Source organism: Quercus suber, unplaced genomic scaffold (assembly GCF_002906115.3).
Source record: "Quercus suber isolate HL8 unplaced genomic scaffold, Cork oak 2.0 scaffold_24, whole genome shotgun sequence".
NCBI classification, from domain to species: Eukaryota; Viridiplantae; Streptophyta; class Magnoliopsida; order Fagales; family Fagaceae; genus Quercus; species Quercus suber.
The window spans coordinates 1,195,376-1,222,905 of record NW_027069489.1 but is presented as its reverse complement, the minus strand read 5'-3'; the positions used below and the strand labels follow the sequence as shown (position 1 = coordinate 1,222,905).

Sequence of the window (27,530 nt, the reverse complement as noted above, 5' to 3'; positions counted from 1 at the left end):
GTACCATATCCTCATGAAACAAATCATATAAGCGAAAAACATGTCAGAAGTTAAAATCTAGGATGGAAGCCTTATTCATTGTATTTTTTAAAATGTATTTTGGTGCATATATATTCCTTAGGGGGTAAGATATTTTACCTGATATAGTTTTTAAGTTCCAGAACCATCATTACTAATTACAAGGAGGAAAGAATATTCCATTACTGCTTGCATGGTAATTCAAACACATGAAACTGTGTTCTAAGTTCTCCTATTACTACAACCATAGAGACTATTTGCTATACTTCTTTTCGCTTCATGTTTGCCTACAGTGTTGACAGGTTTTTTTTTTTTTTTTTCTTTAACAGTATTGGCCTACAGGATCATAAAAGGGTTTATAATTTCTCCATACCTCCTATTTATGCTTCTTTTATAAAAGGCTAGAATTGCAAACTTAAACAAAGAAATCCCTGACCTCAACCCGATTGATGAAAATTCCTGCTGGAGTGACAGAGATTTTGGGATCATAGGCATCAAGATATCCTTCCATTGATGCTCGTAAGCTGAAATAGGATCAAACAAAGCTACTATGTCAATAGCTTTCTACAAAGCATATGTATAACTAGAGGCATGAAATCAAAAGAGCCTATCAGCTATGCTTTTATTGGCTCAAGTTATGCTTTTCTACCTACTAGCAGTTACAAACGTGTTCACACTGTTTACTAGACGTGCTTACACATCAGTGTTTCTGCCAATTTATCAGATATAGTAGAACAACTAGTTCTCTTCTCATTTTTTTACTAGTAAACTAAAGAAGCCAATCAGTTTAAACATAACTATCAGTAAGGTGTAGCAATATAACTCTGGTATATATAACCAATAACATCATTAGGTAATTCAACTATATTTCAGGGACAAGCAAATTACCAAAATCTCTCTTATAGGCTGTGACTTCCTAGAAATCTATCTGAAGAACCCACCAAAGTCAAAGACTACATTGAAAAATGCAAAAGAATCATAATTTGAGAACTACAAGAAATGGACAAGGCACTTGTTTTTTGCCATGTATTTAATGCATGACAGTAATGATGGCCATGCTCAGAGTTCTTCAAAATATATGAATACCCTTGTGTTTTAAAAATTGCAATCGACATAGGTCCACCATGTTTTATAAATTGAAATTATATTCTATAGCACTTAAAACAAAAAAGAAAAGTATTTCTTTATAAGTAAGTTTTGGCCCCAGGGAGGGGGAAGAGGAGATTGGAACCTGTGACCCCAGTTTCATAAGACATGGTGCCCAGTCGATTGTGCTAACCCTTGGGGATATGAAAGATGAAAATATATAATTTCGAAAAACAAGAAGACCTGGTTCCAAAAAGAAAAATGAAGACCTTAGAATTGAATTTGCATTCATAGCACATACAATTGGACTGCAGTTCTGCTGGCTATGTAACGGCTATACTTCCATTTACAAACTTTCAGACATCATTCTCACTGACCCTCAATAGACTGAATCAAATCCACATCACATACCAAAATGAAACTACCCAAAACAAGCTAATACATATTGAAATACAAATTTGGGTCATTCTACTAGGCTCCTTTTCTCTGTTGTTGATATGGAACCATTTATCCTTTCAAAACAATGGTCAAGTGATTAAATTCATAATTTTCAATCAACTTTAAATTTTGGGATTAGTGATATTTTATATCATGTTATCAGAGTAGGTGCCAGGTGGTCTTCTATTGAAAACTTGTCTCCGCCCAACCACTCTTCTAAAATTAAAAATTTCCATGTGTTGGGGATCATTATTGAAGGGGAGTTTGGGCCCATATAAAAGTTGGAGTTTAGAATAGTTATTAAGTGAATTTCCTATCAGCTTAAGTTTTCTGGATTATTGGTAAGCTATCACATGAATTTCCATGAATAATATACAAAATTTTGCTCCAGGACTCCAAGTCACTTTATTTGATTGCTCTACTACATCAAAGTGGGAATTATGTTGTTCTAGCAGCAGCATCTCCATTGAATCAAACATTTAAAACAGTTGTTAGATTCCAAAATATGCATAATCCGGATTTATCAGATTGTTGCTTATTATGCAATACTACCATTTGGAAAATCACAGCCAACTTCTAACCACTACCACCATAAACACCAACCAGGCTCAACAATATTTTTTTTCATTTATTTTTAATAATCAAGTCTTAACCCCAAGGGAGGACAAAGGGGAGGGATTCAAACTGGTGACATCAGCTTTATGAGATGTGGTCACCCACCCAATTCTGTTACCCCTTGTTCTCAACAATAATTTCGTTAATAAATATTTTGAATTAATATTGCTCAATAATTAAATATCTACGCACATTTCCCCCAATATAAACCAGAATCATGGCCATACCTAAAATTTTAACATAAAAAATAATAACTCAAATTTCCTATGATGGAAATCTAATTATATAAAATGATAAAAGAAACCTCAGGTTGAGTGGGCTTTTTATTAGGCATGAGGTTCTGTCATGTGTCTATCAAGGTTTTTGTTAATAGGATTTTTTTTTTTTTTTTTCAAATGTTATTTAGAAGAGGATATAGGTCAATATACAACAAACAGACCAAACCACTCCTAAAAGCTTAGGATCTCAAATTCAATAAATCTAAAAATTCAAATAAAAGAACTCGAATGCATTCTGCCCACCCACGGCAGCCATCCAGTCATATAAACTTCTCAACACTGACTGTTTGATGACATAATTAGGACATTCAACACCAACCAAGTTTAGCTAGTCCATTGACGCCAAATTTTCCACATTACAAACAAGGGAATAGTTTTCCAAATCTTAGTTCACCTGACAATGAAATCTTCCTTGCCAAAAGTCCAACATCTGAATCACCATCCTTAGCACAACCCATGAAACCAATGTCATTCAAAGTACAAAAAATGAATAAAGTTGTCATGCCAAGGACAGTGATTTAAAAAGACAAAAACACAAAAATTAAACAGGTGTTGGACTGTTGACAAAAATAGGTAGGTGTTAATTGATCAAATGAAATGCTATCATACAAAAAATGTTGCGTGAAAGATTATTGTTTTGTCATAAGTTATTTAACAAACGCATGCTAACACACAAAGTTCATGGTCTAACAAATTATATTCTTTTCAGAAACATAAGGTCCAAAAACTATTAGTAAATATCATACCGCCTGCAATCAGAGTTATTTGCCAGATATGATTTCAAATCCTCAAAGCATCTTTTCTCTAAAGGCATTGTTTGAGAGGCTCCAGAACCCGAAGGAGGAAACAGTTTGCAAAGAACTTGGTATACTAGTAACTGCAAGAACAAAAAAGACTCATCATAAATAAGAATTTCAACCCCCCCCCCCCTCTAAAGTTGTAAAACAGAAGATTCACCAGCTTCACAAAAACTGACCTGGGTGAAACCACGTAAGCTGTGGTGATGTGATGTCAATAATGGAACTATAGGAGGAAGTAATTCATCCAAATGCCTATATTGAACCGCTTCAGATGCATGGAGGATGACATTAGCTGCTATAAATACATAAGAGGAGAGTGCCTGCATTTGACGTCCAGCAAGGATGATAATGTTGAGTACCACAATTAATGTTGACTACTAAAATTCAAGCAATTAATAACGCTGAGCAATGACAGCACCATTTCAGCCAACAATATAAATATGAAGTTAGTAAGGATTAAAATTTGCTCCAAGCCACAGAGCAGAAAATCATATTGAATACAGTGAGCCTACTAGGTATCATTCTGAAAACCAGCACTTCTACAACATCATTTTCTTCAATAACATAATTTTAGAAAAAATGAAGTAACCAGAAATGCATGGAATCAAAGGAAAAAAAAGAAAAGAAGAAGATACTTTATTCATTACTTAGTATCTAGCTAACTCCAAAATTGGGGTTGGGGGGGGGGGTGTTTTCATAATTCTTATTCCATTGGATATTAGTTTACTATCCTTCACAAATATATATTTTTTTGTTAATAGGTTGCTAGTGGAATATTATAAACTTTATACATAATAGTCATGTTGAATATGAAAATGAACAGCAGAAATGTAACATGAAGCTAATGGAGAAAAACCTTTAGATTCATTTTGTGTCTTGTTGGTATATCTTTTCGACATTCTTGATTTCTTATTTATGGATAAGTATAAATATATTGAAGCCACCAAAGGGGGTGACTTAGTTAATCGGGCGTATACAAAAGGATAACCCCTAGAAATAACAGAAGGAAATGGAAGAGTACATATTAAATTCCAAAGTTTACAACATCAAATTCATCTTCTAATCCATTTTGAATTAATTTTCTTACTAAACTCCCCTCAAGACAAGTTTATTGGTGCTCTAAAATTAATAATATAACTCTAATGTCACATATATTCATCATAATATGGAAGCATAAACATTAGATTGACTTAAAACACCAAGCCACACAAATCCCCAAATTTTTAATCTCTGAGTTATGAATTTCTAAAGATTTAAAAAGTATGGATGTGCTCTATGTGAATGGCTCAATAAGTTGAATCCTAGATTTGAAAATTTGATTCTTCAATCGTTGTCCCTTTGTGAATGTACATCATATTGGCAACTGTATTATCTGATGGAAGAAAGTTATTAGCCTACTTTTTCTAAAAATCCCCTCCAAACTAAGAGAAATATACTAACAACCCCATAGTAAAATAACAAAGTTACCCAATCAAAGCATTTTTTTTTCTTGTGCGTGGATATTATAGTGTGTGAACAATTATCACTTTATAGGGGCATTAATTCTATCAGCATATCAATGGTTATTTTCTTGAATCATGAATATTTAATGATTTAAAAAATTTTAAGTCTCACTCTCTATCCTAGTTCAGTTCATTTTGGTGTCTATATACACTGCACAATGTCTACTGGATTTTGTCCAGCTTAACTGCATCGTTGTCCTAATTTGCTGTAGTTAGGTTTTGTTGTCAAGCTTCTGATGGTTTACCTATATGTGCAGTTTATTCAAAATTATGGAACTAATATTTGCAAACAAAATAAAGATATGGAGTGGATACCCGTGAAGTTTCTCATCATAACCTTTAGCTTGGTTCTGGAGCTTCAAATAATGCAGGAAAGAGCAGCTGAATGTGGTACCAAAGTTCGAAGCAAATCAGAATTTAGCATGCTTGAGACAGTGGTTCAATTGAATAATGGAGAAGTGGCTATTTTATTTGAGAAGTTTGTCAAGACTTTTCTTCATATATTGGTATTTAGAACTAACTGCATCAAGCCTGTAAACGTTTCTGCAGTATGTTATGTGCTTGTCATTGATGTTACTGTAATACTGAAATTATATCTGTCTTACAGGAGGAACTGATTTCATTTGCAAACATGTCTTGTTCCATATTTTCATCTAGCATTATGATGGAGGACGTGACTCTGCCTAGTTCTGTGAGGGGAAAACTTGGAGGCCCAAGTCAACGGCGGTTGTCATCTTCAACCACCACTGCTGTTCTGCAAGCTGTATTAATCTTTCTGCACTTTACTTATCTTGGGTTTATATACTTGATCTAGTATGAAAAAGAATGTACAGTTACATTTAGACAGGCCACATGCGTGGTAACTTGATATTTATTTTTTATTTTTTTATAAGTAATATTTATTTTTTAGCCATTTTATATATTATTTATGTAGTAATTAATCTTGTCAAGTTTCTATATTTAGGTATCATATGTTGGTTGCTCTAGTGTAGTTTTTTTTTTTTTTTTTTTAATATAGATTTTCAGCTTATACATATTATGAGTCCTATCTTTTTTAATGATGATCTCAGCAACATTGGTCATTGTGTTATGGGGAAAAAAAAAAAATCCTTAAATGCATATTTTTGTTCAATTTTATCTGACGTATCTGCTGATACTTCTTTTCTATTTTGCTCTATAAAGGTAAGTTAAGAAGTTATATAGAAATTGGTTTGTTTTCAGTTTTGTACGTGCCTGTGTCTTTATGTAATGTTTTTTTTTTTTTAATTAACTGTTGAGTCCATTGCCTCTTACATTAATATAACTTGCTTTTATTGAGTGCTCCTTATTGATCATTTATTTTTTTTTTTGTCTTCCTTCTGTATGCATAAATAGGTAACAGCCTTGAAGTCTGTTGCAGCTATCTCAGCATGGTGTGCAAAGTTTAAGAGTGATATTGTACTAAATTTTGCTTTCAGCTTTTTTTGGGAGTTCTTCTTAAAGACTATTTCATCTCCATCTTGTGATTTGGAGGTATTTTGCAATTTTTATAGATTTTCTAATCTAAAGCATATTCAGGTTTATGTCATAAAGATTTAGTACATTTATTATGGGCGATAATTTGTAAGCTCCAAAGCAGACTGGAGCAGAAATCTGTCTTGCAGCATATGAAGGATTAGCTCCAGTTCTCAAAGCACTAGTGTCCATGTTTTCTCCTCAACTTTTGGATACCATCAGGGAAAATGATAAATTCCTGCTACCTAAAGTAGAAGGCACACCTCTATTAGATTCCTTGGTTCTTTCTTTTCTTCAAAACATCAATAATCTTCTTAACATTGGAGTTTTGGCAAGGACGCGTCGGGCAGTTCTAATGAATTGGAAGGTATGGATCTGTCTTCTGCTAAACTCTTGTTGTTGATTATTGCCTTTGTGTTTATTTCTTTTTGCATTCCCTAAACTGTTTGTCATAGGATCTGAAATTTGAATTGTAATAAAGGGGGTTATATGGCCATATCGTTCTAGTTTGTGTTAGACTTGCACTATTGATTCATTATTATTATTTTTTGCTGTAATTGTGATCAACTTGTGCACTCCCTTTCATTGTTAATGTTCTTTCCCACTTTTCAGTGTCATGCATATATTATGAATTTCTACGGGTATTGTTAATTTGTTTTAGGTAAATTAGTTTGCACACAAGAATACTACATTTTTCCTTGTGGATATGATGTGATAGAATGATGAAAAGTTGTTAACTTATCCATTGTGACTTATTCAGTGGCTTTGCCTAGAATCTCTTTTGACAATTCCAAGCTATGCTTACGAGGACGGGTTTAATGTAGAGGACGGTATCAGCTTTTTCTCAGATGCTACTCTCAGATTGATTTTCACTGACCTTGTTGAGAGGTGAGAACTGAGACAAAGGTTACTTGCACAACTATTAATTATTTTTATCTTCTTTTAAATATTTGTGCTTGTTGTTTTGTCGTAAGGGGGTTGGGGGTGGTGGGTGTAGTTATTTGGACAATCATCATTTCCAGTTTCATTATTTATGCAAATTCTTTGTTTATTATATATTTTTTCAAAAAAAAAAAAAAATAGCTCATTCGATTATCCTTGCTTTATTTTTATAACATATCTACCTGGCTTCTCTTATTAACGGAGAATTGGTCTGCATCTGCTGTTAATTAATTTCCAAATTTGGCTTCTAGATGAAATTTTTGGTTACAATCTCGGCTATTCTGCGAGGTTTTGTTTTGTTCTGGTTTTTTTTCCCCTTTGTTTTTAACTCTTCACCCCCAAATAAATTTANTTCATGGGTATTGTGAAAGATGGGAAGTGAAATCAGCTACCTTTTTTTTTATAGATGGACAATGTTTTGGCACCTTTAGTTATTGTTTCATCACTGCCTTTATAAGATGAAGGCTTCTCTTATTAATTCTTGCATTGTTATTTAAACTACAGGTTGGAGAGAATTTAGTTCCTATACTTAGAGATTATGACATGAAGCCCCAGGTATATATTGTGTTGGGACATTATGTGATCATAAACTAAAATATCCTTTGCAGTTTATATGGTTGGATGGTAGAATCTACTACTTTGCACTTTCATACTTTTGGATTAATAAAGTTTTTAGCGATTTTTTTTTTTTTTCGTTTTATAACGTTGATTCTCTTGTAGTATCTTATGTGATTTGGTTGCATCCTTGGGTTTTTCCTTATAATTTTTACTTGTTAAATTTTTTATTATTATGAAGATAATAAAATGGCAAGTATAATGACAATAAGAGTGATGAGCCCTTCGGCAAGGGCTGCAAGGCATCCATCTTTCTGTTACCCTTGTTTGGCTATGAAAGAGTGTAGAATTTATTCCTTAAATGTACAATGCCATCCTGATGTCATGAACAGCCAAGTGCTTCCATATGACTATTTGCAGTATGAACACTTGATGCCTTTCCTTAATTTTTCCAGTTTCATTGTCATGATTTAATTAAAGAGAGAGTCTGAGAAGGATAATTGCATTGGAAAGTGACACCAACAGAGTTTTAAGGACCAAGGATGTCAGCGATGATCTTAAACTGCACTCTGTGATAATGTATGTGATATTAATCATATTACTGTGATGGGCTCTAGATATGACCTAAAATCAACTTAATGAAGCCTTAATCCCAACATTTTGGGGTTAGCCAGATACTATGTAATGAATAAGCTATAAAGTATCTTCCTCCCCCCCCCCAAAAAAAAAAAAAAAAAAAAAAAAAAAAAACAAAACAAAACAAAACAAAACAAAAACAAAAAAAAAACAAAAATTAAAGAGCTTGACTATAAATATATCTAGCAAACAAGAAAAATATACAACATCAACCCAGTCCTAGTCTCACATTTTTTTTCAGGTCAGCTATGGATATGGATCCTCAACAAATTAGTCAGCGCACATTTATTATTTTCCTTCATTCTATTACATCCAAGTTCATACTCTATGCTACTCCCTTAATTGAGATATCCTTTTTACTACTTCTATTAATGTTATTTTTGGTCTTCCTCAACACTTTTTTTGTTTTCTCAACTTGAATTAATTTACTCTTTCTTGAATCAACTTACTCTTTTTCACAAGTGTGCATTATTACCTCTCTTTTGAACATGACAAAACAATCTCAAGCAACTCTCCCTCATCTTTTCATCAATAGGAGTCGCCACCATTATCTTTAAGTGAATTTCATCACTTTGAATCCAATATTTTCATGTATTTCCACTTATATATCTTAACTTTCTCATTTTATGAATATATTACTTTTTAACCGCCTAACTCAGTGTCATAGAGCATAGCCGATCTTATAGTAATCTAATATAATTTTCTCTTTAACTTAATAGGTGTTCCACAATCACACAATACGCTTCTCCATTTCATCCATCCTGCTCTTATCCTACGATTCACATCCTTCTAAATTTTTCCCTCATTAAAATTATTGATCCAAGATATCAAAAGTTCTCACTCTTTAATAACTCTTGACCATCAAGGCGGTAATCAAAAGCTCTTGCTCTCTAACAACTCTTGACCATCAAGGCGGTAATCAAAAGCTCTTGCTCTCTAACAACTCTTGACCATCAAGCCTTACTATCACTTCATCCTTGTCTAAATTTAAGTTCCATGTACTCCGCTTTAGTCATACTTAATCAAAAGCCTTTATATTCTACAGTGTCTCACCAAATTTCTAACTCAGCATTAACTCCACCTCTAGTTGCATCCACTAGAACTATATCATCTGCAAAAAAGCCTACACAAATGGACTTCATCTTGAATCAACTTAGTGAATTCATCCATCACTAATGCAAAGATATATGGGCTTAATGTTGATGATGCAAACCTATAGTGATAGGAAACTCGCCTATGATGCCTCCACTTGTTCTCACACTAGTTACACCTCCATCATACGTATCCTTAATCAACTTATTTTTATTTTTTTTTTATGACAAGGAACCTCCTCAAGGTGTGGGCCAGTGGGTCCACCCTTGAGGGGTAAAACCCCGGATGCCTACACAACCCACTGAGTAGACATCGGGTAAATCACGAAATGCCTCAGCAGGGAGTCGAAGTAGAGACTACTAGGTTTACATTTCCTTAATCAAATTAATATACTTTAGAGGAACTCCTTTCGTTTCCAAAAACCACCAAATAACTCTTTAGCAACCCTATCATATGTTTTCTCTAGGTCAATAAAAACCATATAAAGATCTTTGCAAGCCTCTCTATATTTTTCCATTAGACTTCTAAGTAAAGAAATAGCTTTCATGGTAGATCGTCCTAGCACAAAACCAAATTGATTCTCCCATATTGTTGTTTGGTATCTTAACTTATGTTTAATCACTCTCCCAAAGCTGCAGACTAAGGCAGCTCCATGTCTTTACATACCATTACGTCATCATATGTATCAGTTCATACTTTTGCTGAGCATATTTATAAGCTATATAGAGTGGTCCTCTGTTTTGAGTCCTAGCAGGATTCATTATGTTGTAAATGTCACTGATTATCGCTTTTCAATTGTAGTCATTCTTTTGTAATTCTTTAGAACTACCTCATGTATACATTTGTTTTGTGCATTTGAGGAAGTTCTTTTTTTTCTTTTTGATAAAGTGCAATTCAGGAATTTCTTCTTAATCAATAAAACTTACAAGATATTTTTTGAAAAAATAGAAAGCTATGTAGAATAGACACATTGAGATCTTTTCTACTTGTTTCAGTTCTCTTCCAATGCATCAGAAAGGTTATATTCTAATTATTATTTTATCCAAAAGTAAGTTCATTCTCAACTTGACAATTGTAGCAGCTAATACCATCTATCCTAATTATAATATACTGGACAACAAGATATAAAAATAAGGAAATGAGAATTAGTTTAGAGCATAAGACGGTAAAGGCAAACCTTAAATGGAGATATAAAATGATGCTCCTCCTTGCTTGCAAGGAAAAGCACTCTTGCCCATCTTTTCGCTTGAAATTCCCATGCTTCCAAATCTTCATCATCATAAGTAAGAACAGCATCAACCTGATAATCACAACTTGTAAACCTTTTGGGGAAGTCATGAAGACTCTTTAAAAGCTTCTCCTTAGTATTGCAGCAATTAGCAGAACAATGCTTTTTACCACACCCTGAAAGCCATTCTTGTACTTTTACTCTTAAAAAACCTAGGATAGGAGACGGGGGAGAAAGAGAATTAAAGATGGTTAATTTAATGAGTGGTTAAACCATACAACAACCAATAGTTAAATAAAAATATAGAGAGGAAGAATTTCACAAGCGCAAAAAAGGTAAGACTTTCAACTTATACAAAATACATATACAAATATTAAGGGAGTCAAACTTCCCATTACTAACAACAATATATTTCTCAGTCTTAGTAGCTATTTACATCTCTAAGTCCACCAATATTGTGTTTTGATAATATTCCAGAGCAGCAAAAGGACTCTTGAAGTTAGATGGTCAGTGTAGAACATATGGTCAAATCTGGTCAATAGGAATCCAAAAAGGGAAGTGGCTCTCAATAGGTGTTAATAGATAAAAAGTTATAATGCACCCAACTTCAAGCAGTTTGGCTCATTTGTTTTTTTTAATTGTAAGTTATACTCACACCCAAGGGTCTTGAACCCATAACCTGACTCTCCACCTTGCTTTTACAATAGGAGAGAGCGCTATTTAAGCAAGAGCTCATTGGCATTTGGCCAAGCATTTTATCACGTTCACTACAGCAATGATTGGTATTCATCCAAAGCACATGTGGCCCCTGTTCTATGAAAAAGTATCTAATGTTTTAGATGCATACAGCATGACACTCACTATCAATGGGCCCCAAATGTTGTAAGTGTGATGCTGCATGCATCCGAAACACTAGATACCACCTCATGCTCTACATCCCCTTCTATAGCACAACTTTAGGCTTATAAAAAGATAGCAGAAATACATACCACATTTGTACATACTTAAGTATGCAAAAAATCCTGGCTCTAAACATTATTCATGGAACCAAATACGGGCTGCTTAGATATACATTTTAAGTTTGATTGAGCAAAGCGTTTTACCCTGTTATCTCACTTTTTGGCTAAGAAATTGACTTAAGCATCAATTGCATATTGATTCTAGGGAAAACTCATTAAAGCAGTTAATCATGGTTCTAAACAGAACTGAATAGCAAATGGACAATTCATTAGGTCACCAAAACAAATGTCTAAAGTCTGAGGCTTTTTTCTTCCGGTGAAACATTCATCTACTGCAAAAAGCAGAAAATAAAAACTAACGACTCTAAGGCTTATTTTTAGCTTTCTGTGCCCATAATTAGGAAAAAATTCCAAGTTTTGAAATCAAAATGGCAAAAGCAAGAGTTCGCAAGCACATCAGCCACCAATCAGAAAGCAATAACCTAGAAAAATGTAGGCATACTACTAACTAAGAAGCCAATGTCTCTCTGATTCTTTCTGATTATATCAAAAAGGCAAGGTGGAAGCTAGCAGTAGATACAGTATGCCACGGTAATATCACTTACCACCATAATCAGTAAATTCTCGTGGCAGAGTTGAAATGAAGTGCAAAAGTATCTGCAAGGGCACTTCAAATGTACACACCACTGAAGCAGCAGCCTCAAGGACTTTTTCACAAACTAGTAGACATAGAAAAGGAATCCTGTTAGTTATGATCTGGCCTGTTAATAATATTACTAAGAAGATTAACTGTAGAAGAGAAAATAACATAATCTAACCAGATTAGTGATTAGAGACCTCGAAAACGATAATTAGGATTGAAATGTTGTTTGCTGCTCTCAATAACAAATCTCAAAACATCCAGTAAAGTCATTTTATCATGTTGAGGAAAACTTTCCAAAGCAATTTCCAATTTGACAAGAAAAGCATCTTCACCCCATTCTGCTTCACTGTCAAGTCTACAGGCAGCTGAAGCAATGCATTCAGCAAGACCCATCAACCCAGCTCTACAGAAAGATTGCTGCTTGGCAACTGATGCTAAATTGCTCAAAAATGCAATTCGTTTCCTGTAACCATAAGGAATGAATAGGATATATCAACCAGTTAGCTCCAACAATAACTTTTCAATAAACAGAGTTCTAACAAGTTCCTCTAATTTTTCTTTTTCCTTTTCTCATTTTATTTATTTATTTTTTTTTTTTTTTTGGCAGGAGTGGTGTTTGAGCTGTCTGAATTCATTTGGTGGCCCTCTTATTTAAGACTAATTAAAGTAGCTTTTGTACAACGCAAAGTCATTTTTCAAGTCACTTCCAAGAAAAGTGGTACCTTGGGGATCATGGTCAATACACACCTATGCCCGGTATGTGGCAAAATAGAAGTAGGCATGGTTTGCTACCTAGTTCATGGTACATAGTGGCATGCATTCTTGGGTCATTTAGATGTAATGTACAAGTACCACACACAGACAGTTTTGAAATTCTGCTCTTAAAATAGAAAAAAAAAATTCCTTTCTTGAAAGGGGTGATGTTTGTGATATCCAACTACCTTATTTAAGATACTTATTTTAATCTTTGAAATTTAAAAAAGAAAAAAGTCAAATGACAAGTTCAAATAAACCCTTCCATTTTTCCTGGAATTCCAGACCATATTAAATAGTTGATAATTCTAGAAATCTATTACTTCAAAAAGGAAAATAATATTTTCCCATGTGATCAAATCAAATATCTATACTATGTTAGAATAGGAAAAAAAAATTAAAATCAAGCTAAATGATTATTCTTTTTTATATTATGATCAAATTAGTCTAATAGAAATTGGTATTGCCAAAACTGAAGAATCAGATTGCAAGCATACCACAAATTGGGTTGCTACTAGATCAAAATTATGGCTAGGGGGAGGGGAGCATATCTTGTAACACTCGTTTCATGATGGTGTCCCTGTCATTCTAGTTTCCAGGAGCTTTTGGAAAAGACTAGGTGGTTTAATTTCCTATTGGCAGTCTAGTGATTAGAGCCTTGTATTAGTGACAGTCTCATCATTCCTGGAAACTGAAAATGCAATAATGCGGCCATCTAGCCTAGTAGACTCTTAACTTATTTAAGAACTTCTTGAAGAAGTTAAATTCTGTCTAGAATGCGTAAGAGAACTTAGGTGTGGCTCGTAGTCTCTATCAACTGTGAATGAAAATATGAGAACTGTGAGGGAAAATATGAGAAGGTAAACCTCTCTTATCTATAAAAATAATTTTTTAAATGACGCATTCATATCAGCCTAGTAAGGTCTTATTTGCAGATTTCTAGTAAGAAATCATTCTAGCGGCACTAGGCTAGTACTTTTTATCCAAATTATATTTTATCAAGCACGTGATAATGTACCTCTCATTCAGACAACTTGTATATTGTTGTAAAAACAGGGATGCACCTTCAATTGTCCTCGATGAATAGATTCCTTTTACACCTGTCAGAAGGAAAAAAAAAAATAAGCCAACTTAGTGTAACATGATAATCAAAGTGATTCTTTGCCCATAAGGTGATGCAAATTTGAAGAAATTGTGAAAGGGAGCAGTTGTTTTCTCTGTATTGCCCTCACCCAATCCATTCTAGTGGCAGCTGGTAGGGACACCTCACTAGAGGCACCTCACCAATAGTATCTTATAGAAGAGACTAAAATAGGGATACTTCACCAATGGTATATTTATAGAAGGATACTTATCTCTCTCTTTCTAACACTCCCTCTCAAGCTAGAGCATATACAACAACGACCAAGCCTTTGTGGGATCGGCTTTGGACTCTTAACAGACTAGTTAGGGTTGACCACATGTATTCTTTTCTAGAGAAGCATTTACAAAATATGATAAAGAAAATTCTGATAGTGGCATCTGGTAGGGACACCTCACTAACAGTATATTTCTAGAAGGATACAATTCTCTCTCTTTCTAACACACGCCCTCAAGTTGAAGCATACAACAACAACCAAGCCTTAGTCTCAAAATATTTGGGATCAACTATAGATTCTTAACAGGAACGTGTTCCTTTTTTGAAGAGCAACACGAAGTAAATTGGAGTTAGTAGATGATGGAGGATTAGCAGATTGTGAGGATGATGGAGGGGGGCAGGGGCACTAGAGTTGTTGCTTGTAGATATCTAGTGTATACTTGTTACGGACCTGGGGCCTTTAGTGGCAACAACTTTGTGAAAGGTATAGGAAAGGTGAGGAAAATAAGGAACTCAGAATTGAAAAGGAGATAAAAGATGTAGAAGACTCAAACTGATATTCCTCGAGAAACTATGTTTCAAACTATTCCCTAATAATTATAGATTAAATTTGCATCATTAATACCAAATGACTGAAAGTTGCTTCATAAATACCATAAGATTTTGCAAGAAACAGGACACTAACGGAATATGAAGAAAGTAAGCATTATTAAAATTATTCTAAAACAAGTTATTTTTCAGAAAGATGGCAAATAGAAATCTTTTTTTTTTTTTTTGGTCTAAGTTTCACTAAGGGAAAGCAAAGCATGTTTGGTAACAACATCAAAACAAATGGGATGAAAAAGACATCACTAAAGTCCCCAGTCTTCACCAGATATCTAGTAGTTCAATATAAAAGTACACAACTAAAAAACCAGCCAATCACTCGAAAAAAAATTAAGCACGCAAAACATAATAGATTAAAAATAATAAAAAAAAAAAAAAGCAGAACTGAGTGAGATTACTAAAACAAATAGGTAACACACACACACACATATATATAACAAATTTAAACTCGATGAATCTATAAGAGACTAGAGGTAGAACTATTTGTGGATGAAATATGCCAAATGAGCTCTTGCTCAAATGGCACTTCCTCCAATCGACAAAAGGGTGAGGTAGTTAGTTCAAAACCCACCAATGACACTTCCTCCAATCAACAAATGGGTGAGGTAGTTAGTTCAAAACCCATCGGTTGCAATTGTAAGTTTCCAATATACATATATAGTTGGGCATGTAAGATAATAAAGATGGTTTTCATCCACATGTATGTAGGACCAACAATCACAGTAAAGTAAAAGGTTGATGTAAATTATTTAATTAGGGCATGGACTAAGGGAGAAAAGAAAAACCATGAAATGATATACGTATTCCACATTGTTGTCTAGGCCAGATCATTGTACAGGGAAGAGAGTACAGAAGAGTATGTCAATTAAATGATTAAATGAGGTCAATATTCTTTAAAAATAATGAATTTTTTAAATAAATTAAATAAAAAAGGGAAATTTCTGATATAGACAAATGAAACTTGTATAGGAAATTGTTTAAAAGCTGATGGTTCTAATCACTGCCACGTTAAAAATTAATACTATTTGGACATTACCATATTTTCTAATGGTCTTGCAGGTGAAGACTTAGTTAAAAGACAACTTTGTATTATCTATACTTCTGATGCACCAGCTCATGCTGGAGTACCCCATAAGACACCAAAGAAAAGATAGAATATCAAGGCACCATAACACTTAGCATGAAAATGGTTATCAGTCATCATCTATGGAAATGTTAGACCTTCACAGCATGTTGCCAAGGCCGGTGCTGCGCCATGCTCATAGCATCAAGTACAGTGTACATAATAACAAATTTAATAAATTACTCCAACCTTCTACTACAAGCCCATTCTTTTTATCAATAACTTCCTAAAATTATCACAAGTAATTGCCTATAATAGAATACAATAGTATCAAATATTGTAGAAGAGTGAAGTTAGTGTAGTAAACAATCAAATTGAGAACAAACCGAAATCTTTGTGGTGCACAGGGTCATTCAACCCTTGTATGAATGGACCAAGGACAAAGGTTTCAGGCACTGATTTTGCATAGTTTCCATAACTTTTCCACTCAATTCCCAAAAATGACTGCATAATCAAGCACCTCACTGCATTACATATAAAATAAAAATGGGAAAATGCATTATGTCAGCAATATCCAGTGAAAAGCTATAATACAAGGTTACAGTAAACTAACTACAGCGTGTAAACTAATTAATAAATAATTATAATAACAAGTCACAGGTACCTTGAGGATTATCATGACAAAATCCCCGTTCCCAAAGAATTGACAGCCAATTAAAGATTTCACTCGAAGTTTGAATCTGGTTTTGATAAACTCCTCCATTGACAAGGCTACCAAAATTAACATGTGATTCAGAGAATTGTAGCAACAATGATACCTGCAAGGAACCAATAGTTTCAAGCAAAATAGGCAGAATAAAATTGAGGACATATCAAAATTTGTATGCCGCAATAATAACCATCCAAGGAGATCCTTACATGATGGAGAAAATTGGTGGAAAGGAGGGCTGTTTTAGAAAGCTAAGTTGCTTAGAGAAAATATAGAACAAACTAGCTCTTCAAGAGACACTTTTTTTTTTTTTGATAGGTAATCAGGAAAATATTATTAAAGAAGGAAAAATACAAGTTGTTCATGATGATGAGCAACAAGAAAAGGATAAGACTAATTACAAAAAAAGAGGGAACTTAGGAAACTAATCTAAGGGAAAACATAAACTCAGAGAGAGAGAAACAATCAGTAAAATCCCAACAGCGAGACCACTCAAAAAGACTACACTGGCATAAAACCTTAAACTCTTCCAACGTCTTCTCAATGTCCTCAAAGGAACGAAGACTTCATTCCAACCAAGTAATCCACATCAAGCAACCTGAAATCAAATTCCAAATATTTGAAGTATGATTTCCAAGCCATTGATGCCAAGAAAATAATAATCCCCGATCCTAGCATAACCCAATGAAGACCGAAGATCTGAAGCATAAAAGTCCATAAGGTATATGTAACAGGACAGTGAAGAAGGAGGTGGTCCACCGACTCCCCATCACATCGACACGTACAACACCAATTTGCCAAAGAGTGAACCCTAAGCATGAGGTTATCAAAAGTAAGAATCCAACCATGAGCAGCTGTCCACAAAAAGAAAGCCACTCGCTTAGGCACCTTTGGTTTCCAAACCCACTTCCAAGGAAACACAGAATTCTAAGCATCTTGAGTCACATGGTAAAAAGAGTGTCAAACTTACCATCTCCTTTGAGACGCCAACAAAGAGTATCACTCCTTTCACCCCGAGGAATACGAGATTGGATATGCTCAAGAAGAGAATAAGATGCAGCTAGCTCCCTGTCGTGAAAATCTATATAAAACCTTATATTCCAAACTCTATCAGTACCCCCCTCTAAAAGCCACAAAACCTCAAAAATACAAGCGACCTTGTCAATTGAACACATGTAGAGCTCAGGATAGAGAAATTTAAGGGTATTATCCCCAATCCACCTACATTGCCAGAAGCGGATACAAGTACCTTCACCCGCTACAAAAAATAAATGCTTAGAAAAGCTCTCCCACCCTTCATAAATGCTTCGCCAAAGACCACATCCATGAGCCCCCCTGCATAATTTAGTACTCCACCCCCCCTAACCTTCACCATATTTTGTGGAAATAACTCTCCGCCAAAGATGGGGTAACTTCATGACCATACCTCCACAACCATTTTCCTAATAAAACTTGATTAAAAGACACCACACTTCTCTTATGCATGATTACATCAAGGGTGGCCCTCAAGCCACCAATTGATGGCTTTGTGCTTTGTAGTTGATTGGGTGTGTAGGTTTCACATAATGTAGTTATTAGGGTTTGATCAGCATTTTGGTTAAAGGGAAGTTGCCAGCATGTGGGGATTTTATTGGTGCATTTTGACTTGAGGTGGGGCCAATGCAAGATTGCCAAATGGGTTGAGTTCTATAGCGACACTCTTGGCAACCAACGCCAGTGGAACTCTTCATTATTGTCGTTCTCATAGCCAAGGCAAGCTTCGCAATGACCAACTTTAAACTAAATTCCAAATATGAGGAGGGGAGAAAAAAGAAAGGAAATATAAAAAAGAAGAAAAGGGAAAGACAATAGAAAAGTCTATTTTTATTTAAAAAGAATTAATTTGTTAAAATGCCATCACATGATAGCATTTTTCAGCTCTTAACCAATAGAAGTGTGACAGGACCAATTTGATCATTACCATGACATTAGGGGCTTCAAATTTCAAATTTAAGGAATAGGGGGGTCAATTTGATTTTGATCCAAAGTACAAGGATTTTTTTGCATATTTCCTTTTTTTTTTTTATAACTAGGAACAAATCTATTAATCAAAAATAATTGTACAATGATTCAGGACAGTAGTTTAAATATACAGTCTATATATTAACTACCCTTTATGGAAAAAAATCCAGCAATATAATGAATCCACAAAATCACAAACCTTAGAGAATCTACATTCATCTAAGGGTATCCAAGATAAAGAACTAGCAAACCCAGACTCTATTCTCTCCACAAAGAATTCATGCCCCTTAAACATTCTTCTATTTCTTTCCCTCCAAATGTTCCACATGACGCATGAAGGAACTACATTTGACACCCTGTTATTAAATGAGATTGGTTTCTCCTCCAACATCGAAGTATATCATACACCATTTTTGGCATCACCATCTACTCCAAAAACCATAAAAACATAAGTCCACCACCCCATAGCTATGAATAGTAAGTGATCCACATTCCTCCCCATTATTTTTGTTGTCGTGTCTTTGGAGGGAGAGAAATAGTCAGTGCTTTGAAGATAAGGAGAGATCCATATCTGACTTGAAACTATTTTTCTTTAGAACTTTAATGGATTGGTTGGCTGCATTGCGGAACCAATCATTTTTATCTTTTCTTGATTTCTTAGATTCTTGTAATTTTTGTTTTTAATTGTTTCAACCCTTGTACACTTCCTGTGTACTAGAATGTTCCCCTTTTTTTGATATCAATAAACTTATTACTTATCAAAAAAAAAATTTGCACATGCAACACTAGTCTATAATCACCCTCTTCATTTTTAGAAGATTATCTTACCATTAGTTTTCTCCCAAACATTGCAATTGAAACAAAAGCAAAAGGACCTTAAGAGCTTTCACTATCCAAATGGGTTTCTAAATAAAATCCACTCTAATATTCCATCTAAAAGCCTTATTAGATGAAGTAATGAATGACCAGAGAAGAAAACAAATCTATCTATTGTACCATGTATCTTAGCTAATTACAACAGCTCAAAAAAGACATTAAGAGCCTTTTTAACATTTGCTTCCATCACTCAAAACTCAAAACTCAAAAAATTGAGTTTGAGTGATAAAAACTGAAAACTAATTTTTTGTGTTTTCAGATTTAGGAATATGAGTTATGGTGGCAAAGTCATAAAAAAACCAAACTTGTAGGACCCACTCTCCTCACTTGTCACTATCAAGTCAGACCCACTCATCAAAATCACCAACAGCATTTTCTTTTTTTTCTTCTTTCTTTCTTCTTCTTCTTTCCTTTTCTTTCTTTCTTTCTTTCTTTCTTCTTCAAACCCACTCCAAGGCTTTTTTTTTTCCTCATCTTCTTCTTTATTTTTCTTTCTTCTTCAGACCCACTCCAACGTTTTTTTTTTTTTGTTCTTCTTTTCTTCTTTTTCTTTCTTTCTTTCTTCTTCAGACCCACTCACCATGTTCATCCACGCATAAATATATACCCAACAACAAAAACCCACTCCTCATTTTCGTGATCTTGGTCTCCGATCTAAGGATTCTTGGGTTTGGGTTTGGGTTTTCTGTATTTGTGGGTTTGGGTTGGCAATTTTGGATCACCAATCTGAAGATTTTGTATTGGTATGTTTGGGTTTTCTGTGTTTGTAGTTGTGGTTTGAAGCTTGGGCTGTGATGGAGGTGGGTTTGTGTGGTTGGTAGTGGTATTGATGATTGGAAATTTTTTCTTTTTATGGGTGTAGCTGATGGTTGGATTTTCTTTTGGTTGAGATTTTTTTTTCGTTGTGTGGCCATTGGTGGTGGTGTTGACAGTGGTGGGATATGAGTTTGCCATTGATGGTGGTGATGGACTTGGGAGAATATGAAAGAGGGGAAGAAAAAATAAACGTGGGTAGCAACCATAATCCCTGTGTAGTGTCAGTGGGGTGGGTTCCACCATTTTGGCAAAAAGTGGACTTAAAAGTTGAGATATGTGATTGAATTTTGTAATCAAACAACAATTTTGGAGTTTTTGAGTGATAGTGGGGTTTGGGTTATGAGTTATGAGATTTGAGTTAGAATTATGAGTTAGGAGTATTAAGTTATGAAAACCGAGTCATATCTAAACCAAACAGGCCCTAATTGACTCCAACTCCTAGCATTGAGCAAGTCGTGAAAAAAATTAGATTTCAATACACCGCTCCATCTCTAATCTTGATGTAGTCATGAACTTTAACATGTTTATCCACCTCTAACCAAAATATTACAAGTTATAAAGACACCAATGCTTGATTAGCACCTAAGAAGCACAGCATGAACATGACATGATACATGATACGACGACAAAGCAAATCTAGAAAAAGTAGGACACAACAGTTAGTTAACTAATTAATATATATTTTGGACAAAGTTTTCCCCCAAACTAATTTGGAATAATCTCTTTCAACTCATTATGTGGCAATTCATAAGACCATCCACATGTATTAACAAGTCACATGACTCATTATAAAAATCGTGTGACTAAAAGTTCTAGTGGATGATCCTCTTAACCCCTACGTAGTGGGATGAAGGAAATTTCCTCCAAACCAGTTTGGAGGTAAACATTTTCCGTATATTTTTTAGGCATAATTTATATTTATTTTAGGTTTTATAAATAACTAACAATCCATCAAAAAGTTTGAAAAAATATCTAAAATTAATGTAAATGCAATAATAAATTTTTAAAAGCAATAATATACCAAAAAAAACCAAGAAAATAAATTTTAAAAAAAAAAGCTAATGTCTGCTTCGTTTTAACCCACTAACCCACTGTAAAGAGAACCCACGCCACTAGCCATTAACCAAATATTAATAAACAAAACCCATCCCACCCTGCCAGCATGTGGGTTAGATTGAGAACAACAAGAAGCATCAGGGAAGATCATCAAGAGTGAAAAGCAAAGGCAAAAAAGAAAAAAAAAACAAAAACAAAAGAAATAAGAAGAGAGCAAGCAATAAATGAGAGATGGAGAGAGGGAGATCTAAGATCCAAAGGTACAATCAAGGCAGAAACAGCACTATTCCCTTTATTTTTATTTTTCAACTTTGATGTTGCCGTGTTGCAACCATGTCGCAACCATGCCAGAAAAAAAAAATAAATAAAAAAATCTCCCAACACCCTGCATACACACAAGCAGCCATGTCCCAGCCGTGTCAGTGTCTAACGCGTGTCTGCCACAAACACACTAGGCTTTTAGGCATGTCCATGCTTCCTGGGTAAACACATCATACATCATACAAAAGCTCGCTATTCTCCAATCATCAACTTATAATTTGATATAACTTAAGAATGAATCCCATCCTATTCTGATCGCCTTCCAAACTCCCATCCCATTTGTTGATCTCACTAAATTCGAAGTCCAACCCCCCTCATACTCCCCATATTTAACTACCACCAACCTCCCATATTTCAATTATAATGCTTAATTAAAAGTGCTCACTTTTCTAATACCCAATCCTCCTATGCTCATAGGTGAATATATTATCCTCCAATCTACCATGTCAATCCTTTTATCCTCCCCCATTCCCTCTATAATTATGCACATTGTAGTTTCTACAATCTATTAACACACTTACCAGCATGGTGAAAAGGGATGAGTGGTAGATAGCTATTCCTTTAGATGCATGGGTCCTATGATGTGTATAATTGAATCTCAGGCTTTCTACCCCGTTTTTGTCCCTTGGAGATCTCCTTTTGTTATCTGCTTCTTTCTTTAAATATATTCTTCATATTGTACTCAAAAAGAAATATAAAGTGATTTAAAAAAAGAATTCAGAATTCCTATAGCAAGATTGTAAATATAATTTTTTTGTTAAAAATTATTATAAAATTTTAAATAAATAAATAAAAACCCTACATGGCTTCAGAAGCAAATGAATCCTCATGTAGCCACTTCACACAGCCATTAAGAAATAATGGCTCATTCCAACACCAAATTTAGGATTCAGTACTGAAATCAAGAATAAAATAAACACGATGCCACACCTGATGATTCCAAGCTGCTTCAACTAAGTGAGTACCATACTCTTCAAGCATCTCATATAGAAGTATGAATGCCTCCCATTGCTGGTGGCTGTTCAAATAGAGATCATCTGAGTTGCAGATTTTCCCTACACCCATTGACTTCGCTTCCTTGTCAGCCCACTGTTCCCTCTTTGTCATACCTCGAGGTATTGACTCTCTCTCACACAATTTTATCTCTGAAACACCAGAAGAGGATGGGCTTCCTCCATTTATGTTTAGTGCATTTTTCAATATTTGTAAAGATTGCTTCCTCACTAAGCCCTCCTTATCAACCTGACAAGCCCCACCAAAAAAAAAGGTACCAAATGCGGAAAATAAGAATTAGAATGATTTAGAAGTTTGGTGTTCGGTTGAAAATCAGTGTGGTCTAACAAACGTAGAAAATAAAGCTCAAGTACCAATCCTCTTTTGATTTCATCCCAAAATTCCTTTTCAGCTCTTATGTCAAATTCTTCAGCATCTTCACATTCTTCTGTACAAGGGAAAAAAGACAAATACAGAGAGAGTACATTATATGCATCTCTTCTGTCAAGAGGTCCAAGAGAAAACAGTGCTCTGCAGCAATTCCAAATTTTCATAAGGAAAGACTTCCTGTAAGAAAATCAAATACATCCATTATAGAAAGCTAAATCAATAAGATAGAATGCATATGAAATTAGGACACCAAGATGTAAGACTCACATAGTTAGAAAAGGTTGTAGGTTTTCACCTGGAAAGTGTACACGTTTGCCCGTGAATTGAGATGTCAAAAGAGCGATGGAAAACTAATGCTTTGAAAATAACTGGGAGAAAAAATCCAATCATGCAGGAACGATGTTCCAAACTTTGTAGAAGCAGTTTTTCAGTCACATTACAAAGATCCCATATCAAATTACCCACAAACTTTTCAGCATAACACCCATTTGCCACCATCAATTCTGGGGTTGGAGTTGCTTGCAGGCTTTGAAGGGCCGCATCCAGCATAAAGTTTAGTATATGACATGATATTGATAATGGAAAGGATCCGCCTGATGATAGCATTTGTTCTTTTACCATTCCCAAATCATTTGCCTGGTCAGTTAAACCCCGGAAAACTGAGCATTCCAAGACATCTGACTCTTTTCCTTGAAGCACACCCACAGAAAGACCAACAGATCTTAAAGAAAACAGCACCAAGGTAACTTCCACAACAGCCCAGGAATTAGTCTCAACCACAACATCAACGAACAATTCAGCAATCTGAATATAAAATCACATGAAGCCAAGAATGATCACATCAAAGAAAAGTTAGGGGGAGGTAAAATATCTAAGAGCCCAGTAAACATGACAGCACCCTGCATAGACATTCTACCTGGTTTCGCATTTCACGATCAGATGCATGTACCATCCTCAACAAAGGAATAAAACTTCTCCATATAAATGATTGCAAAGCAGCATTATTATTGGCCCCTGCAATAGAAATTTACTCAACTTTTAAATGTTAATCTTATTTACATAGGTAAATATAACCCATCGACCCATATAAGTTTAAGCCCTCCACCTCCTAGGCTCCTACATATTGGGGAAAGAGATGTCACTTGGTTCAAAGACCACTGGCTTAAATACATAGTATGTATAACCCCACAGATTACTAGACAGTTAAAACCAAAATTGTAAGAGCACATACAGCTCAAAAGTCAAAAGTGCCAATGAGGTTTAGCTCAAATGGGAAGATGAGGTCATCGGTTAAATCCAATGGTGAGTATGTAACTTACCAATTATGTGTGCGTGTGTGTGTTATAAGAAACGCTTCAATTGAAGCTCACTTTACTTAGATCTCTTTTTGATTAGTCAAAGAACATTGAGAAGGTTAATTATTCTTCCTTTATGGAGTTCCTTGATTTCCATAACTTAAGGATTTATAATATGTAGCTCTTTTATACTCCCCACCTATTTGGGATTCACCCTTTTTAATTTTAAGAAAATTTTAAAGTTTACTAAGAAATTAAGTAATGAGATTTTATTAGAATGGAGACACCTCATGTACACCGGATGTACATGAGATTCACCTACAGAATTACATATAATAGGCTCAAAAGAAGATAAATTAGTACAGAACAAGATTACATGACAAGACATGCTAACCTGATCAAAGAATAGACACAGGAAGAAAGTAGATTTATGGAAGTTATAAGTGAAAATTTAATAATTTTTTCCCTGTAATGTCGTGGCGACCAAACAGAACATAAACAACTCCATGTAAAAGGTAGTAACTGCAACCGAACAGAGTATGAAAGTACGAGGAAATGCGCTAACATTTTCAAATAAAAGATTTCCAAGCTTGTACTTCACATGATAACTCACCAAATTTCTTTAGAAGGTGACAAAGTGCTCCCACCAATGATGTAAGATAGTTACACCGATCAGAAACCAACTTCTCATCCTCCTTTATTACGTCCTATCCACAACAGTAAAACCCAATTAAACATCAACTGAAATTCAATACCCTGTTTAAATTCCTTAGAAGAAGAAAAAAAATGTGCAGAAAATAAAAAGAAATTTCCACTTTTGCTTCTCACACTTGAATGTCATTTCCACGTTTTCTAATAACAAAAAGATTCAAATATACAATTATACCAAACACCATTAGAAAAAGAACATATAAACAACTCAAAATGCCTACATAAAACCCAGGTGGCAAACACGTTTACTTAGTGATTCAAAGAAAACCCATCACCCCCATTAAGCTTTAAACCCTTTTCTTTCATTTACTTTGCAGAACATGTCAGTATTACTCTATTCTTAACCCAGTACCCCTCGAAATGCTTACTGTGATTGCAACCAAACACAGAACTGGAAAGTTTTACGAACTGGGTGTTTGATGAAATTGGTGATACCTTAATGAGATTAGGGAAAGCGTCGAGAAGCGACGCATAGAGAGACAGCGGAGATAAGCCCGTGGAAGCCAATATGCAATCCAACATCGCCGGAATAGCCGCCGGAGGCACTTGGCCGAAGCTCGTGGACAGTGAAGCGATTACAGGGTCCATGGAGGCGCTCTTTGTTGTGGACATATCCGTGTACAGAGTCTCTGAGAAGAAACGGTGTAATTCAATTCAAGAGGTGCTGAAAGAGAAAAACCCCAAAACCCTAGTGTAGGGTTTTTCTTTTCTTTTCTTTTGGTTCCTACAGTGGTTATGACATATTTTGGGCGGTCAAATACCACATATTTTCGAATTTCGAAAATTTCAGTAAAAAAAATTAAAAAAGAAAAAAAAAAATATATATATATATATACACAGAGAGAGAGAGAGAGAGAGAGGAGTAAAAAAGAAAAAAAAAAATATATATATATATATACACAGAGAGAGAGAGAGAGAGAGAGGAGTCTTTTTGCTGAATATTGCAAAAAATGAAGTTTATTTGTGATATGGGTACTGTTCAAACTTATTTGGGAAAATGATGAGAGAAGTGAATTTCCTGAGAAAAAGTAGGAGAGAGGAGAGAGAAATAATGTGACGGATGGAGAGAGAGAAAAAGAAATTTCGGTAATGATATTGCCGAAATTGGAAGATTAAAAAAAAAAAGAAAAAACAAGTGAATTGTGGCAAGAGTACTGCTACGACCTCACGCTATTTTATTATATTTTTTACAAATTGTTGTTATGGCCAATTTTTTACTGGTTCTCATTAGTGTCTATCAACAAATCACGTTTTTATTTACCAATAATCACTCATCACATCACCAGTTTATGAAAGTTTTTGTAAAAAAATTTGTAACTCTAGCATTTTGCCAAGAGTTAATGATTTAAATAAATAAATAAAAACCTTAATTACGGCAATATAATTGCCGAAATTGGGATTGTTGTGAGATTAATGCAGCCACACTTTTTGGAGTAAAATGACAGAGATACACACTTTAGTCCTCCAAAAGTGTGGTTGTATCTTACCACAATCAAGGTTTTTATTTTTTATTTACTCCAATTTCGGCAATTCAATTGCCGCAATTGAGTTTTTTTTTTTTTAAATCATTCACTTATGGTAAAATGCTAGAGTTACAAACATTTTTACAAAAACATTCATAAACTGTTGATGTAATGAGTAATTATTGATAAATAAAAAAGTGATGTTGTTGGTAGGTACTAATGAGAGTCAGTAAAAAATTGGCCATAACAACAATTTATAAAAAAAATATGGTAAAATAGCGTGTGGTCGTACTATTACTCTGGCCAAAATTCAGTTTTTTTTTTTGTTTTAATCTTCCAATTTCAGCAATATCATTGCTGAAATTTCTTTTTCTCTCTCCATCCGTCACATCATTTCTCTCTCCTCTCTCTTACTTTTTCTCATAATTTCAGTATTGGTGTTGCCGAAATTCACTTCTCTCCTCATTTTCCCAAATAAGTTTGAACAGTACCTATATCGCAAATAAACATTATTTTTTGCAATATTCAGCCAAAAGACTAGAGAGAGAGAGAGGGAGGTAAACGGTAGAAGTAAAATATTATTATATGTGCTAAGTTTATGTCATTTTTTTGGGCCACCAAATACTACATGCCTGTTTGGTTTGGAGGCGTCTCAGTTTTCATAACTCAGTATTCAGTATTCATAACTCAAACTCAAAACGTATAACTCATTACTCAAACTCCATTATCACTCAAAAAATCCAACACTTTTGTTTGGTCACAAAACTTAGTCATATATCTCAGTTTTTAACTTCACTTTTTGCCAAAATAATGGACCCACCCACTGACATTACA

General features: G+C 34.5%; 2 protein-coding genes across 2 annotated transcripts; one reads left to right on the top strand and one right to left on the bottom strand.

Annotated features, from left to right (window-relative positions):
* Positions 1-310: 310 nt before the first annotated feature.
* Positions 311-25,974, bottom strand: LOC112031014 (uncharacterized). The gene is made up of 15 exons (XM_065766769.1): positions 25,669-25,974; positions 25,136-25,229; positions 24,144-24,241; positions 23,523-24,031; positions 23,212-23,404; positions 22,775-23,086; positions 16,730-16,883; positions 16,452-16,589; positions 14,058-14,139; positions 12,481-12,749; positions 12,249-12,362; positions 10,613-10,896; positions 3,412-3,609; positions 3,182-3,312; positions 311-542 (listed from the first exon to the last, which is right to left on the bottom strand). The coding sequence occupies exons 1-15, from the start codon at positions 25,843-25,845 to the stop codon at positions 434-436; spliced, it is 2,862 nt and encodes a 953-aa protein (XP_065622841.1). The 5' UTR covers positions 25,846-25,974; the 3' UTR covers positions 311-433.
* LOC136064466 (uncharacterized) lies at positions 4,972-7,146 on the top strand. Its single transcript, XM_065766232.1, has 5 exons — positions 4,972-5,243; positions 5,345-5,500; positions 6,112-6,249; positions 6,356-6,598; positions 6,992-7,146. The coding sequence occupies exons 1-5, from the start codon at positions 4,974-4,976 to the stop codon at positions 7,121-7,123; spliced, it is 939 nt and encodes a 312-aa protein (XP_065622304.1). The 5' UTR covers positions 4,972-4,973; the 3' UTR covers positions 7,124-7,146.
* Positions 25,975-27,530: the final 1,556 nt, after the last annotated feature.

Excerpts from the sequence above, each read along its gene's own strand:
- LOC136064466 (XM_065766232.1), top strand. The coding sequence starts at position 4,974 with ATGGTTTACCTATATGTGCAGTTTATTCAAAATTATGGAACTAATATT. Across the intron at positions 5,244-5,344 it reads AGACTTTTCTTCATATATTG|GAGGAACTGATTTCATTTGC; the intron begins GTATTTAGAACT and ends TCTGTCTTACAG. Across the intron at positions 5,501-6,111 it reads CCACTGCTGTTCTGCAAGCT|GTAACAGCCTTGAAGTCTGT; the intron begins GTATTAATCTTT and ends ATGCATAAATAG.
- LOC112031014 (XM_065766769.1), bottom strand. The coding sequence starts at position 25,845 with ATGTCCACAACAAAGAGCGCCTCCATGGACCCTGTAATCGCTTCACTG. Across the intron at positions 23,087-23,211 it reads ATGAAATCAAAAGAGGATTG|GTTGATAAGGAGGGCTTAGT; the intron begins GTACTTGAGCTT and ends GGGGCTTGTCAG. Across the intron at positions 3,313-3,411 it reads GCTTACGTGGTTTCACCCAG|TTACTAGTATACCAAGTTCT; the intron begins GTCAGTTTTTGT and ends TTGTTCTTGCAG.